The sequence below is a fragment of the Martes martes genome (assembly GCF_963455335.1).
Source record: "Martes martes genome assembly, chromosome: 8".
Lineage (NCBI taxonomy): Eukaryota > Metazoa > Chordata > Mammalia > Carnivora > Mustelidae > Martes > Martes martes.
Window position 1 is genome coordinate 10799772 of NC_137895.1, and position 15849 is coordinate 10815620.

Below are 15849 nucleotides of genomic sequence, written 5' to 3' on the forward strand. Positions count from 1 at the left end.
GTGTTCTAATAAAGCTGTATGAGCATTGGGATTTGAATTTCATATAGCTTTCATGTGTCAGGAAATATTCTTCTTCTTTTGATTTTTTAAATATTCAAATGATGAATATTTATTTTGAACATTAATTTGGAATATTTTTGAATATTTATTTATTAGAAATATTATAAATATATATTGATATATACATATATATTTATTTAACATTCATTTTGGAGACTATTTTAATAAGCAATTTGTTTAATATTCAAAAATGTAAAAACCATGCTCGGTTCCAGGTTGTCCCAAAACAGTTGTTGGCTTGTGGGCTTAGATTGGCCACCGTGGTTGGGAGGTGGTAGAGCCTGGTTTCCGATCTGGATCTGCAAGTCTGGGGACCTCCAGCTCCACGTGCTGCACCCCCACCTCCGCCTCCCTCCCTCGGACTCTGCTCAGTCTGTCCCGTGGTCCAGTCCTCCAGGATTCCAGGATGCACTCCGCTCCCAGGCGGCTAGTCTTGGGGGAGGAGGCAGGGCGGGTAGGCCATGAACTCTGGATCGGCCATTCTGGAAGGGGGTCCCCGCCCAGCCCCTCACCAGGTGGGAAGACCTTAAACCTCTCCGGGCCTCAGTTTCCCCATCTGTAGAGTAAAATATTCCATTGTTAGGGTCACAGTGAGGCTACCGTGAGAGCAGGCCTGGAAAGGCGCCTCCTCCCTTGGCGGCCTCAGTTTCCCTTCTCCCCCCGGGGTCTCCGACCCTGGTCTCCACTGCTCCGCGCCTCTGCCCCTGCGCCTCCCGCATCCTCAGCCCCCCTCCTTCACGCGGGTGTCTCCCAGCTGCCACCAGCGCCAACGGTTTCTCGGTTTCTTGGTTTCTCGAAAGCTTTTAAAAATGAGGCTCCCTCCGGGGCCGCGGGGGTGGTCGGGAGCGTGGGCGCCGCCCGGGGGAGCTTCCCTGATTGGGGGGGGGGCGGCAGCGGTAGGGGGGCGGGCTCCAGGCCTTTGGCAGGGAAGATCTGTGGCTGATTATTATGGAAATCAGGCCCCAGCGGCAGGCCGGGTGGCGCGGGAGCCGGGAGTCCCCGCGGCGCGGGAGCTGGGAGCCCGGGGTGAGCGCCTGCTGCTGGCTGGGCGCTGGGACCCCGTGTGGGGGAGGTAGGCTGGGGTGTCCAGTCCCTTCAGCACTGCTACCCCAAACGTAAGCGCGCCCTATCCTCGCCGAGTCCGCGGGGCGGGCGGGGAGGGGGAGAGGTTCCTGGGAGCCTGGGCTGACGGAAGGAGCTGCAGCTGGAGGGTCTGCGCTTTGAGGTGCTGGGGACTGGGGGCCGACGTGCGGGTTATTTTCAGTCCGAAGGGAGGAAAAGGTTGGGGGCACGCCCTGCTTGTGGGAGTAGAACGGGGCATAACCACCCCTTATTTTATTCAGTGTGCATCTGGCACCCAGCACTCTGCTCAGCACACTGAGGTTCTTGATCTATTTAAAATTTTCCATTGATGTGGCCCTTATCACTCCCATTTTACAGATGAGAAGATAGAGACCCACGAAGGCAAAGCCCACAGGGCAAACACCTGAAAAATCTGAACCCGGTGGGCAAACACCTGAAAAATCTGAACCCGAGGCTACTAAGGCCTGGGGCCGGTCATCTCGCCCTTGGTCCTTCTGTCTCCGGCGGGGTGGGGGTGGGGTGGGGATGGGTCACTTGAACTTCCAGGGACCCCTTCCCATCCTGAACTCCCCACGTCTCTCCAGTGGGGGCCTCTGTGGATGGGGAGACAGACACTCTGCCTATGTGTCTGCGGGGCAGGGCTGAGGCTGGGGGCCGGATAGGTAGTGCTGAGGCCCCCAGTTCCTGCCTATGCCCTGTGCGGTGAGCAGAGGGTTTGAGGTGAGCGGGGAGGACATCCTCCTCCCATCACTCAAAATCCAATTCCTTTATATGTTTCACATTCTGGAGAAGGGAGCCCATCTCGGCTTAAAAGTGACGGAGAAATAAAACTAGGAAAGTCAGATGGATTTGGCCACTCTGTACGCCAGAAAAATGACCCCTGTAGAAAGGCAGGCAGCAGCCTTGGAAAAATCGTTGTAGCAAAGAAGAACAGCTATGGCGTCTGCTGTCTCACTCTGTAATGAGGTGGAGAAACCCACAGGTACACGGGCTAAGGGCAGGAGCAGACAATTCACACCCAAAAGAAACACAGGTGCTTAACCATCGCATGGAAAGAAATCCATTCCCACTCAGAGACATGAGAGGCATGCAAACTTTAATAAATGCAATTCCATTCAAATTCACCAATATTTTGAAACATGAAGTTATTGAATCCCCCGCCGAATCAAACTCTCTTTAACCGAACTCTAGTGTCGCGCCTTTCAGAGCTCTGCGAATGTTAGCTGAGCTCAGTCCTCACAGAGGAGGAAACTGAGGGTGAGAGCAGTCCATTAGGTAATTTGCCCTGGTTACACAGCTGCAGAGTAGCTGAGCAGAATCCCCTGTCCCACTGCCAAGCAGGGACATTTAACCCCCAGGCCAGGGGTTCTCAGAGTGCGGTCCCAGGTCAGAGGCATTGGTATTACCTGGGGACTTAGTACAAATGCTGGGGTTCAGGCCTCATGTCAGAGCTACTGACTCAGACTTTGGGGGTGGGGCCCAACTCTTCGCATTTTAACAAGCCCTCCAGGTGATTGTGATGCTGTGATTCAAGAATTAGTGTTCTGGGGCGCCTGGGTGACTCAGTGGGTTTAGCCTCTGCCTACAGGTCAGGATCTCAGGGTCCTGGGATCGAGCCCCGAGAATCGGGCTCTCTGCTCAGCAGGGAGCCTGTTTCCCTTCCTCTCTCTCTGCCTGCCTCTCTGCCTACTTGTGATCTCTGTCTGTCAAATAAATAATAAAAATCTTAAAAAAAAAAAAAAAAAGAATTAGTGTTCTGGGCTCCGGGCTCCAGGTGAGCAGCCAGAAGGGGGCACTAGCTCCAGTTACAGAAGACAAGTTAGACGGGCCCCACCCTTTTGAAATACCCATGGACAGCAGTTGTTTCGAGCCTGTAAATGGCCCGTAATTGGACAAGGTTTCATTCCTGATGCTTTTTAGACAACGTAACCATGTGTAAAGCTGGAAACAATGTAAGTCTCCAACAGTAGGGGATTAGGGGAGAAAAACTTGGAGTCCAACGCTAGATGGTCTGTGGTCATTGAGAAGTGAGTTTGTGAAGCCTGGGAGGCATGGAACAGTGAGGGCAAGCGGCGTGTTCTGGTTTGCCCAGGACATTCTCAGTTTTAGCCGACAGTCCCGTATTCTAGCAAACCCACTGGCCCCGAGGCCTGCGGACTGCCGGCCATCCTAGTTGCAGCTGGGACCTGTTCTGCAGTCAAAGAATTTCTGTTCTCTCTTCTCAAAGGGCAGGTAGGAGGATGGTCCTTCTCATCCCCCTTGAAGTTAGGTGGTTATATGACTTGCTTTGGCCCGTGAAATGTGAGCCAAAATGATGTGTCATGACCAGCTGATGCTTCTGGAAGCCTGGGCGGGGATGGGACTACTTCATCCTGATTCCTGTGTGACTGAGAAGCAGAGGTCCCTGGCCAACCCCCATCTCCTCACTGGGCAGACCGTGCGAGCAAGGCATAAATTCTTGCGTGGGAAGCCACTGACATTTTTGGGTTATCTGTTACGTGGCATAACCTAGCCTGCCCTGACTGCTACACGTGGGGGGAATGTGAAGCCCGTGGTTTTAGGAAGACACATGTTACAGACCTGTAATTGCTGCAGCATTGGACAGATGTAACACACAAACCTTGTAGGTGTCCTGGCAATAATCAGAAGTGTTTAGACTGATCGGGGGAGGAATTTTTGAGCTAAGTTATTGTCTTCCCGATCATCGCATTATCCAACTTTTCTATAATGAGTTTGTTTTAGTATTTTTTAAATAGGGGACATTTTATTAAAAAATACTTTCTTGGGGTCAAAGCGGGGTCCTCTCTGGGCTCTTATTCATTAAATGAAAATCCGGAGGAGGAAGAGAAGGGAATTAAGCTTTCGCTTCAGAGGATCAAAGGGACTGTTAAGGTCAAGGAGTTAATCCTCTTGGGCAGCCGCAAACTCCCTGCTGGATCACTGGTCCTCCTAGCCTCAATAAACAAGTGGAGCAGATGCTACTTGTGGGCCATGTGACTCTGGGCAAGTCACAAGCTTGCTGAGCCTCCACATTCTCATCCGTTGGATGGGAATGACCTTGCCTACCTCGAGGGTTACCGAGAGAAGCGAGTGAGAGGAGGCATGCTCAGTACGTGTTGGTACCTTCTGCCTCTGTCTTCCTCGTGGAGCCTCCACGGTGGGGTACCCCTTGGCCATGTCCCTTAAGCTCCGTGAGCCTCAGTTTCCTCAGTTTCCTCGCGAGGAAGGAGAAAGATGGTTTTACAGGCCCAGGCATCCCCTTGACGAGGCTGGAAGTCCCTGGGCAGAAGCTGAAGATGGGGAGGAGAGGGCTTGGGGACCTTGGAGCCCAGCAGCAGAACTGAGCTGATACCCAACACCCCCCCCCCCCCGCCCACCTTGAGATTTGCAGCCCCAGACCACAAGACCCGCACGCCAAAAGCCAAAACTGTGAGCACTTAAGATCAGGACAAACGCAGGTGCTGGGTCTCCTTTGGAGGCTTGGGGCTAGAACACCTGTTTTCTGACATCTCTGGAGTCTTAAAGGAGCTGGGGTGGTCAGGGAGGACTTCCTGTAGGAGGAGGGCTTTAGCTGGTCTTGCAAGAAGGGCATGGGCAGCTCCTGGCACCTGTAAGGGTACCCTTGCTCTCGGTCTTGTAAGGAAGCCCCATCAAGAATCTAAGAGTGTCAGCTAACATCTGTGGAGGGGACATGTTGGACTGGGCTCACTGTCCTTGTGATCAGCCCGCACACTAGCACTGGGGCCGGACTTGGAGAAACCCATCAGGACTGTCCTCTCCCCACCTGTCTAGCAGGTGTCGCTCCCTACTCCTATGGGCCCTTCTCCCCCGTTCCTCCCTGCAGCTCCCAGTGCTTTGCCCCTCGGAGAGGTCATTTGTCCCTCCTCTCTCTTCCTGGCCTCTGGCCTCAGCCTCTGACGCATCCATGTTTCTCCCAGAGCCCAGGGCTGGCCTGGAACCAGGTACCGGAAGAGCATGTTCTCCCCCAAGGAGCCTCTGTGGAATCTGGCTCTTCTCCTGGAGGGAAGTTGGATTTTAGGAAGAGGAGGCCGTGCGCGCAGCTGCCTAGAAGAAGCTGGATGGGGCGGTACTGACAGTGCCAGACGGGGTGAGGGGGAAGGGCTGTTGCTGGGGATTGGTCTTCTCTGGTGACTGTGCGTCCCAGAGAGGGTCAGCCTCTTGTCCAAGATCACACAGAAATTTGGGGCAAGGCCGGAACTTTGACCTAGATGTGTCTTACTTCTTCAGCCATCCTGGGGAGGTCTGACAGGGTGGGGGGATGGATGCAGGCTGGGTGGAATAGTGGGGTGTCTGCTGCCCCTCTGGAGGCCAGGCCCTCGGGGCATTGGGGTGGGGGGTGGGCCTTTCATGGAGGGGAAGCAGGGGCTCAAAGCTGGCAGCCAGGGTGGGAGGAGGCCTCTCTGTGATCCTTTGATGCTCACACTTTGCGGACCCCTGGGGAACGCCTGAGTCATCGCTGAGCCAGCAAACATATTTAGCTTCTCTGGTTGTCCCTAATAAATCAATTTCTCCAGGTCTCTCACACCTGCCACTCCACTCCTGGCTACCCGCCCCCCATCTCCTGCCTGCTGGCATCCGGGCCCAGGCCCCCAGGGCCAGTTCCAGGCTACCAGGCCAGAAGGGCTCCCACTCCCCAGGCATGGGGCAGACCCCTCCTTACTTCCCAGAGCCCCCTTGCTTTTTCCCACTCCATCCCAGGGCGTCCTGTGCCAAGCCTGTCCTCCCTTGCTCGGGGATGGCCTCTGTTCAGCAGCCACGTCCCCGGATCCCCAGTCAGAGCTTCATGACGAGGGGCACTATGGTCTCAGAGACTCGAGGGAGTCTTGTGTTGCTCCTCGGCCCCTGCTAGGGCCCAGCCTCCCTCAGACTTGTATCTTCTCGACCTGCTGGGGCTTGTGTTTGGGGCCCAAGGGAATCTCAGAAGTACCTGGCCTTGTCACACCTCCTTGTTCTAGCTCCTCCTGGTCTCCACTTAGCTTATCTTTCATGGGCGCCTCTTCCAAGAAGGCTTCCCAGATCTTCAACTCTCTTCCCCCATGGATCTTTCCTGTTCCAATGGCTCCAGCCTGTTTTGTACCATGAAAGCGCGTGCATGATAAGTGTTGTATGGAAATGTTGAATCACTATATTGTACACCTGAAACTAATATAACATTGTATATTAACTAATGAGAATTAAAATAAAAACTTAAAAAAAAAAAAGAAAGCACGTGCATGGTTTGCTTTGTAGTGATAATGATAGCACTTAACATAACTCCGAGTAGGTACCCAACACTCTTCTAAGTGTTTTGAACATATTGAATTATTCCCATTTTATAGATGGGAAACTGAGACTCGGATCGCTTAGGAACTTGCTTCAGGCACTGGGTAGAGTTAAGCCTTGAACCTAGGGCCTCTGGGTGGCTCTCACTACTGCCCCCCTGTGGCTCTTCACAGTGAGTGGCTTTTCTGGCACCTTCTCATCCGCTCCCCGCCCCTCGCACCCCTCCCAAACTGTCCCAACTTATCCCAGGGCCGGGGCTGCGTTGTGCCCATGTCTGAGACCCCCTTGTACAGGGAAGTCCTTATTAAAGGTCCGTGTCATGGAACTCACGTGGCTCAACCCTTCAAGGAGGAAGATGGCATCTAGGCAGGCAAGGCCGGTAGAGCCAGAGAGGGAGAGAGCCAAGGTGTCTGACTCCTGGGCTCAGCAGGAGCCCCTGGGTCCCGCAGCAGGGGAGAGTGCAGGCCCGTGCTCATCGGTGCCTCTGAGGGCTGCTCGAGCCTGCAGATCCACCTGCTTCCCCTTCCGGGATGCCCAGGCCCAAGTTCTACTCGGGGCAGCTTCCCCTCCGGCAAAGGGCAGCTCTGGTCTTCCGCTGCCCCTCGGCTACACAGCAGAACCTCACATTCCTGTGTGGCGGGAGCCCCCTGCTGCCCGCAGCGAGAAGTGGCGGGCCGGCAGGGAGATTAGCAGAGACCCCCGGGGGGGAGGGTCCAGGGGCCTGGGTCAGCAAGTCCCAGCCCACTGGCCCTTCCTGATTGTGATGTGGCCCTCCCCTGCCTGTCCACCTCTCTGGCCAAACCCCCCACCCACAGCAGCACCAGCTTTCTCCCAGTTCCCTGTGTCTCTACCCACCTGCACCTGCCAAGGCTGAGGCCCAGAGGACCTTTGGAGACGGTTTCATTTTAAGAAGGAATTATTGTGCACCTGCTGTGTGCCCGGCACCGAGCAGGGACAGTCTGGCCTGGGAGGAGTTCACAGTCGGTGTGTGTGGGGGTGGGTGCAGCAGACACGAGGTGAACTTACTGCAAGGTCAGATGTGTGTCTTTCCCCCAACCCGGCTGGCCATGAACCCTCGTGCACAGCTCCTCTGAGAAGCCTCTCTGCCCAGCCCAGCCCTTCACTGGCCCGTGTCCCCGGCCACAGCAGCACGGGTTGGTCTAGGCTGTCCCTGCCCCTCCACACTGGGTCCCCCCAGCAGCACCCAGCTTCTTTTGAGGGCCATGGCTTTTTCTCCATCATCTTTGGATGCCTGGTTGCAGGCATGGACCCTGGTACGTGGTAGGTGCTGGGGGCGGAGCAAAGAACGTAGGGAGAAATTGATCAGTTCAGCACCTTCTGTCTTCAAGGAGCAACTTGATGGTGGAATCTCAGGCAGGGCGCGGGTGGGAAGGGCGTGGGAGCCACTTCCGTGCCCAACACATCCAGAGGGGCTGCCTAGAACCCCGGAATTCAGGATCACCTGATTGTAAACCCCATGTGGGCTTGTTTCCCCCTCCCCCCGTGCCTGGAACACTGTCGCTACTTAAACATTGTGGAAAGCACCAATAAGTGGAGGTTACTGAATTCCAGCTCAGGAACCCCCTCCCTCTGCAGTGACTGCTGGTGTCACCCTGTGCTGAGGCAGCTGGACATCTGCTTCCCGATGCCATCGCTCACTCTCTCTTCGGCCAGCACTGCCTGTTGGGAAGTTCTTTTGCCTTTTTCCTGGCCTTGGCAGGGCTTGCTGTACCCCTGCCCTGCTCTGAGGGGACCTCTGTCGCAAATCCAGCCTCTGGGGACATCTGTCTGGGTGGCCGCCGTGCTGCCCGGAGGACGAGGGTCTAGGGCCCTCTGAGGGGCGACTCTTCCCTGTCTGACCCTCCTGCCTTCAGCTGGGAAAGGAACGAGGGTGAAGGGCCTGAAAGGGGGCGTCAAGGACGGCAGGTGGGGTCACAGAGGGGACCGACCCCACTCCCGAGATGGATCATGAGCTTTATTCTGTCTTCGGAATGAGTCCCAGGACAGCTGCTCATGCCTGGGAAATCACGGCTTCCATCCTCTCGATGATGACAGAGGCAGGTGAAGACCAGAGAGGGAAAGGGGGGGAGGTGGCAGAGGCCACACAGCCAGCGTATACCAGTGGCTGGAGAGGACCTCGGAGCCCATGCTCCTCACAGCCCAGTCTTCCTTCTCTGACCTCTCACTGCCCCTTCAGGGGTCAAAGGAGGTGGCAGCCTCCAGGCTGCCATGGGGTCTGTGGAAGTCCTCAAATGTCCGCCAAGGCCCCCCGCAGATGCCCAACTCAGACCCTCTTCAGCACCGTGTCATTACCAGGCACTCGCACATCTCCAGAGATGGGGATCTCACTACTCACAAGACAGCTCCTCTCTCCTGACTCCACGAAAGGTGTACGCGCGTGTCAGTGGGGGCGGAGGGGAGGAGAGACTGACTTCCCTCCCCTGGGGAATGCGCCTCGCTCTGGCTCGCCCACTCAGGCTGGCGGTGGGGCAGAGGCAATGGCATCTCCGGCTTTCCTGCCAGGGAACTTCCCTCCAGAGACTCCCCTGGGGCCCCTGTGAGGGGGTGAGCAGAGCTTCTGAGAAGGAGCCTGTTCACGGAATCCTCCTCCAGACTGGGCCTCCCTGGAGGCGGAGCTACCTGCCTGTGTGTGGGGAAGTCAGCTCCACTCTTGGCGGCGCTACCTTGGGTCTCAGATGCCAGGACCCCGCTGGGGCAGCCCCTCACAGGACCCCTGCTCAGGGCTGGGACTCTGCCCCAAGCTTCTATGTCCCTCGGCAGCATGGGCGCTGCCTCCAGGCAGCCTTCCTGGTAACCACAGTTCACAAGGCTCTCTCTTCTTAGCTTCTTGGCTGTACCGCCAGCCCTGTTTGAAGACGTCTGTCTGGGATGCTCTCTGCCATTTTCTTGAGGAGTCCCACTTGTCCCTCCTCCAAAATGGACAGCTTTGCGATTGGAGCCCACTCTGCTCTTGGCTTCCCGGCAGCCTTCGGTCAGAGTCCCTCCAGCTCAGGCAACAAGACCAGCCATCTCCAGCCAGATCCTTGGGCGGATCCACTATAATCTTGTCCTTCCACCTGAAGGAAGTGGTTCCTGAGGAGGGAGGCGGCAGCTGGAGCACTGCCGGGACCTGCCCCACGGCTGTTACCATCACTGGGGTGGGAGGTACAGACACAGAGGGGCTGAGAAGTTTCTATCCAAACCCCCAGTGTCTCGAGAACCAGAGGACTGTGACTTGGCAGAGGACACACGGCAAGTTGGAGACAGAGCTGTGACGGAGACTGCGGGTGCTGAGTCCAGTGCTCCTGGTCCAGCACTCCTAGCAACCCCCAGCGGTCCTGTCTGTGGGTCTGAGCTCTGTGTGTGTCCCTCAGGCAGGGACGGCCAAGCCTCAGCTGAAGACAGGGGAGGGGCTGGCTGAGAACCCCCTTGAGCAGAAGAAGGAGGCATTGCCATGGCCAAGGGCAGGAAGCCCTCAGGATCCCCGCGGCTCCTCCTCCCCCAAGGGCCAACAGCATTTCAGAGTACAGGAGATGTTTCACAGAAGAGGAAACTGAGGCCCAAAGGGAGGACAGGGTGCTGGGTTCTGGAGCAGGTGCCTCTTTAGCTGCTGTCCTCGATCCTTGTTGCAGTGACGTGGGGCAGGGGGTGGGGGCCTTTCGGGGTTTCCCACCCATCCTCCTGAGCCTTGCCCCCCCACCCCGCTCCTGATAGCTCAAAGTCATGGGGGCGGGGGTGAAGTCTGTGGGCCAGGAAAGGGTACCCAGTGGAGGGACGTATGTCTCCAGGAACCACAGGTCACGGGGTTCCTGCGACGCCCGCCCCCCTGCACCACCTCCTAGGTCGCTCAGTGCTTGCTGGCAATCTTCTTCTTCCGAGCAGAGACCAGGTCATAGAAGGGGACTCGGGTGATGCTGGCTCTGAAATGAGAGCAGGTGAGAGGACGGCAGGGCTGAGCTGGCCGCCAGCGGGCTCGCAGCTCCCCAGGCTTGTAGCAGGGGGTGGGTCTCCCAGGGACAGCAAGGCCTGCCCTGCTGCGGGAGAAAGGCCCGATGTCCCCACCAAGAACCAGGCCCTAGAGCGTCAGCCCTGCCCGGAGTCCCACGGGCAAGGCGGGAGAGGGTCAGGCTGAGAGTGGACAGCCTCGGGAATTCTGCCCCCCAAGTTTTTTGGACCCCTCTTCAGACTCCCAGAGGAGGTAGCAGGAGCCCAAGTGGGGCCAGCAGACCTGTCGCCGCCGCCACTGGCTGTGCGGCGGAGCAGGTCCCTCCCCCGAGGGGGCTGGGGGAGGTGGTCAGGGCCTCATCTGTGAAATGGAGGTCCCCGTGGGTCCTGCTGGGTTGCTTCACAGGACTACAGCACAGCTCGAGGGCACAGACCCCACAAGTCCCTGGGACACAGCCCCCCCGGCCCAGCGACCACTCTGGTGTCTTCCTCTGGCTGATGGGACCCACCGTCTCCCATGTCTCCCCATTGGCTCCCGCCCCTCACCTGCCTCCCTTCTACCTGTCCCTCCACTGCCCATCTTGGAACCTCGAAATCAGCCCCTACACCATGCCTGCTTCACCTGGCCACACCCCTTCTCTGTTTCCCGTGCCCCCAGGAGAAACCCACACTAGTTGCCATGGCAACCAAGGTCTCGCTATTCCACGCAGCCTGGTCTCCCACTGCCCGGTCCCCGCAGAGCCACGTGCCCCATCCCCCATACTGCCCGGCACCAGCACCCCCAGGACTCCGGGCTGCTGTCCAGGAAGGCCGCCCATCGACCTGCTCTCTGTCTTCACCAGCACCGGTCCTTCCCCCTACAGAGCCCTTCCCTCCGTCTCCACCAGGTCTTTCCAGGCTCCCTCTGGGTCCCGGTGCTAACGAGTGCACCATTCAAGAGCACTGACCACGTGCCAGGCACCCGGCAAAGAGCTTTTCGTGCAACATCTTGCGGGATTGTCCCCCCCAGCCCATGACGCTGGGACCTCGCTCCCTTTTCCCCGGGGCCTGGCTACGGAATCTGGGCAGAAGATCTTGTATGCCAGAGACAGGAGGGAGACTCCAGATTAGGCCCATTTACAGGCAAGGAGACAAAGCCAAGAGAGAAGCAGGAGCCTCCGGAAGGGGCAGGAGGCCCAGACAGCCCTTACCGGATGGCCTCGATCCATTGGTCACGCTCCTCTGCACTGGAGGCCGAGATTCGATACGACTCGTGCTTGCCCTCCACCACCTTGCCCTCGCCGTCCGTCTTACACGCCTTGATCTTCTGGCCCCGGCAGCTGGGGTTGTAGAGCTCCAGGCAGAACTGCGGGGAGGTGGCTGGGTGAGGGCCAGGCAGGGCTGGGAGGAGACGGCAGTTGGGCCAGGCTTTCTGGGGCGTTCAGCGAGGACCAGCCACTTGGGGCTTGGACAGACAGCGGGATACACCCCACCCGGGGCTGGCTTCCCGGGCCAGGCCAGGGGTGCAGAGCTGCTCCTTCTCACGTTGAGAACTTACTATGTGCCAGGCTCGACCTAAGTCCACCATTTTCCCTAAAACACCCAGCTCAGTGCTCGGGAAACTGAGGCTCAGGAAGCAGCAAAGCTTACTCGAAGTCATCAGCTAGTGTCAGAAGCAGGCTCGGAGAGACAATGAACCCATGCCTTCTTGATGCCATTGACCTGCCCCCAGGATCCACGGCCTCAGGAGGGAGCCTGAGGCAACCCCAAACCCCACCGAGGGCCTGCTGGAGGGCCCAGGCCGGCCGCCCTCTCCTCCCACCCGGGGTTCAGGAATTCCCCGCGCGGCTGGGGCTCTCAGGACCCCACTGCGCCACCTACTGGCTTCTTGGGGTCATCCACCTTCTGCACGGAGAGGTTCTCAAGAGGTATGATTCCCCGGGGCTCCTTGTCCTGCAGGAGGGGCGGGGGAAGGCCAGGATCAGCAAATGCAGCCTTGACACCCAGGGCAGGGAGTGAACTTGTGGGGCTCCCCAAACTCATAGAGGAGCGCACTTATCTTCCCAGATTCAGTCCAGCCCTGGGGGGGGGGCGGGGCGGGGAGCAACGCATGGAGAGCCTGGGCTGGGAGTTAGGAGGCTGGACTGTAAGCTTGGTCTGGCCTTGGCTCAGTTTCCCCCCCTGTGAAATGGGTACAGAGAGGGGTGAATGATCTCAAAGGGGCCCCACGCTCTGTGAGTGGACCGCTTAGTGGGAGGAGGGGAAGGGGCAGGGGCAGGCTCAGGAGACCCCGGCTCACCGTGGTGAACTCGAAGTAGTAGAGACAGTTGTCCGTCAGGATGAACCATCGCCGTTTCCACGTCTTCACGCGGCCTCCTGCAAGAAGCCAATGGCACAGTCAGCCAGACTTCCTCTCCCTGTTCTCTTCCACGGACAGGTCCTTGCATGGGAGCGGGGCCTAGAGAGCTTTCCTCTGTCCCCTCCCCTCAAACCTCCCAAACCCCAGCTCACCACACTTTCCCCCAGACCCATCGCTTTGTCTCTCAAATACCCTAGTGGCGCTCATCACTCCAGGCTAGCCCTGGCCACTTGACTGGGCATTCAAGGCTCCTCCACAATCAGGCCCCAGGACCAGCGGTCGCCCTTCCCCCTCAGTTCATCCCTTGGCCTACTCCCTGACTGGCACCCGGCTAAGCATTTCATCTTTCACTTGCCAGACAATGTCCTAGATGTTTTTAGAAAATATTTGCTTATTAATCCCTAGAACCACCTAGCGGGAGGACCTGTAATTAAGCCCATTTTACAGATGAAGAGGCCAAGGCACAGGGAGGCTCAGTCGTGGGCTCAAAGTCCTGCAGCAGAGCTCAGATTCAAGCCCGGTGTCCTAGCTCCAGAGCCCAAGTGCTTGGCCATTTTGCCGCACATTGAACCCTCTTGGTGATGGGTGAAATGGGGGTGACCCCCATTTCACAGTGGTGGAAATGGAGGCTGAGGAACCCGACCACTGGCACATGCGTGAAGGAGCTGGGATCTGTGACTCAGAGTCTCCTTAGGGCTGGGAGGGGTCCAGTGGGCAAGGAAAGATTCCCTGTGGTCTGCAGAAGGGCTGGAATCTGGGTATGGGGACATGGAGGGCTTGGGCAGGCACCCCCCAGCCCAGGTCTCTGCTCCAACACGAGGGGTCTGTCCTTACCTGCCTCCAAACGCCACTGTCCCTGGCTGGGCTGTCTCTGCTGGGGACGCATCCGGGAGTGTGCCTGGGGCCAGGGGCTGGGCCTTACCAGGTTCGGCAGCCTGTCTGGGCTGCAGCAGCCTTTCCCCCCAGCCCTCACCTGTGGCTCCTCTCTGCGGGCTGGAGGTCCTCCCAGCCTCCTCGTTATGCTGAAGGGAAGCTCCCCTGAGCCACATCCTGTCCCACTTACTCCCCCATCCTTCAGGGACACCCAACCCTCTGCGCACCCACTTGTTGGCTGTGTGGCCTCAGACAGGTCCCGTAACCTCTCTGGGCGTGGCTTCCTCAGAAGCCCTCCAGGAAGAGAGACAGGCGTGCGGTTGGTGTCTAGGGGTCTGTTGGCCTCTCGCCTCCTCTTCCTGCTCGTCCTCCCCGGTCCCCACTGTCCCAGGACAGACAGATGGAGGGATGGGGCAGGTGGATGGCTGGCGGGCTGGGTTCCCTGACTACACCCCTGAGGCTTCATGTCAATGTGTGCATGTGTCCGGTGTGTGCCTGAGTGTGCCTGCCACGTGCCCGAGTGTGCCCTAGTGTGCCCGAGTGTGCGCCTCACCCAGTTTGAGCAGCCAGCCCTCGCGGTCGGGGTTGAAGAAGGTATGAGTGAGGTCGTTACCGTCGTCCTCAGGGATGGAGAAGGGTTCGCTCTTGATGCTGTCAAAGAGGTTCTGTCCCCAGAGAAGGGAGGCAAAGAGCATGCTGTGATGTCCATCCCAGTCCGGAGCCTGGACCCTGCTGGGCCCCTGTGGCCTGGAAACCCTCCCTGCTTCCCCCAGATGGCTGGGGCCCCCAAACCCCACTGCCTGCCAGGTCCCCCCGCCCTGGGCTCTGGGGCCAGAGCAGCACGTGTGGAGGCTGCTCCCCAGAGAGATCGGGCCCAGCTGCCTCGCCCGTGCCTGTCTGCTTGCTGGGCTGGGTCTCCCCCACTGGGTGGGGTGCTCCCCCAGAGCACACCTGGGTGTCACAACCCCTAGGACTTCTCCAGGGCCTGGCCTCAAACCACTTGGCCACTCTTTACCAATCAGGTGGTTAATGGTCCCCCCCCCCCACCTCTCCCAGCATCCCCACCCTGGCCCCCATTGCAGACAAGGACACTCAGCTGGGACCTGTAGACCCCTACACATGTCCACCTGTGCATGCACACATATAAATGCTCAGACACACTCGCATACGACTGAGGGGACAGCAGCCAGGGGCAGGGCCTCCTTAGGTAACATCCAAGAGGGGAGGGGGCCCCCTTTTTGCTTAGCTGCTGTAGCAGAGACTTCCAGGTGTACCTTAGTTAGGGGGACACAGAGGAGCGACCAAAGGGTTGGAGTTTGACTGTCCCTGTCGGGAGGCCCGGCCCAAGGACACGCTTAAGGTAGGATGCCCAACTTGGCTCTCAAGGGCAGGGACCTGGTGGGAGTTCCCCGAAAACAGATTTCAGTTCTCCACGCAGGACCTTCTAGCAGCTAGAGCTGCTGGAATATGGATGGAGCAACCTGGTATGATAATGAGTTCCTCGTCACTGGAGGTATGCAAGCCAGGGCTGAGACCTCCCCGTGGGGGAGTTGTGGATGTCTGCAGTGGATCTTCTCAGTGTGTTTTGAACTTGTGTTCTATAATCAACCTGCCCTTATTTCCAAGTGTTTGGAAAAACATTCTCGACTGTTTCTGCTTATTAAAACCAGACACAGGGCTGGATCTCCATCTTGAAGATAATTAAATCACTTCCTTCTGTTGCCTTTGTGTATGGTGCTGTTCTGATGGTTTCCTTGAGATTTTAAATGAAAAATTTCATAAGTACTGTCTGATTCCCCCAAAGTTTTAGAAATGGTGTTTTCTGGTTTTTAAAAGGTCTTTGCTGACCTGATAGTTCTGGGGTTATAATCCTGCCAGAAACAGCTTTTCCTAGGCTTGATGGAGGTGGCTTTGGACTGTCTCCAGAGTCCTTGGCTCAGCCTGGCTGTGCTGGTGGGTGAAGGGAGGAGCAGGGACCATCCGCCCTTTTTTGGAACCTCCGCACCTCTAGAGCAGCTGGGCAGCTCTGTTGCCCCTCCTGCCCAGGCCCAGCCCTGGGAATTTGAGCGGTGGTGCTGGCTGATCGAACAAAGGCCAGTGGCAGAAAGGCCTCTTCAGCAAAGCTGTCAGCACAGACAAACATTTGGGAGGCCCAAGACCAAGCAGGGGGCCAGACAGGGGGGCCTCATCCTCCTTGTGTGATACCCACAAGGGGCCCCTGGCAGCTTCTGCGGGTGGCCTGTCAGCTTGCACATTCTGTCCCCGCA

The 15849-nt window shown here is 57.7% G+C and overlaps 1 protein-coding gene across 1 annotated transcript in view; it reads right to left on the reverse strand.

Moving 5' to 3' along the window:
- Nucleotides 1–8381: 8381 nt before the first annotated feature.
- CYTH4 (cytohesin 4) overlaps nt 8382–15849 on the reverse strand; it is a 30050-nt gene continuing 22582 nt past the window's right edge. Inside the window, exons 9-13 of the mRNA XM_080811624.1 lie at nt 14136–14247; nt 12650–12726; nt 12232–12303; nt 11562–11716; nt 8382–10346 (exon numbers count right to left, since the gene is read on the reverse strand). Coding sequence (XP_080667750.1) covers nt 10274–10346; nt 11562–11716; nt 12232–12303; nt 12650–12726; nt 14136–14247 — 489 coding nt within the window. The 3' untranslated portion in view covers nt 8382–10273. The remainder of the gene's footprint in view (nt 10347–11561; nt 11717–12231; nt 12304–12649; nt 12727–14135; nt 14248–15849) is intronic.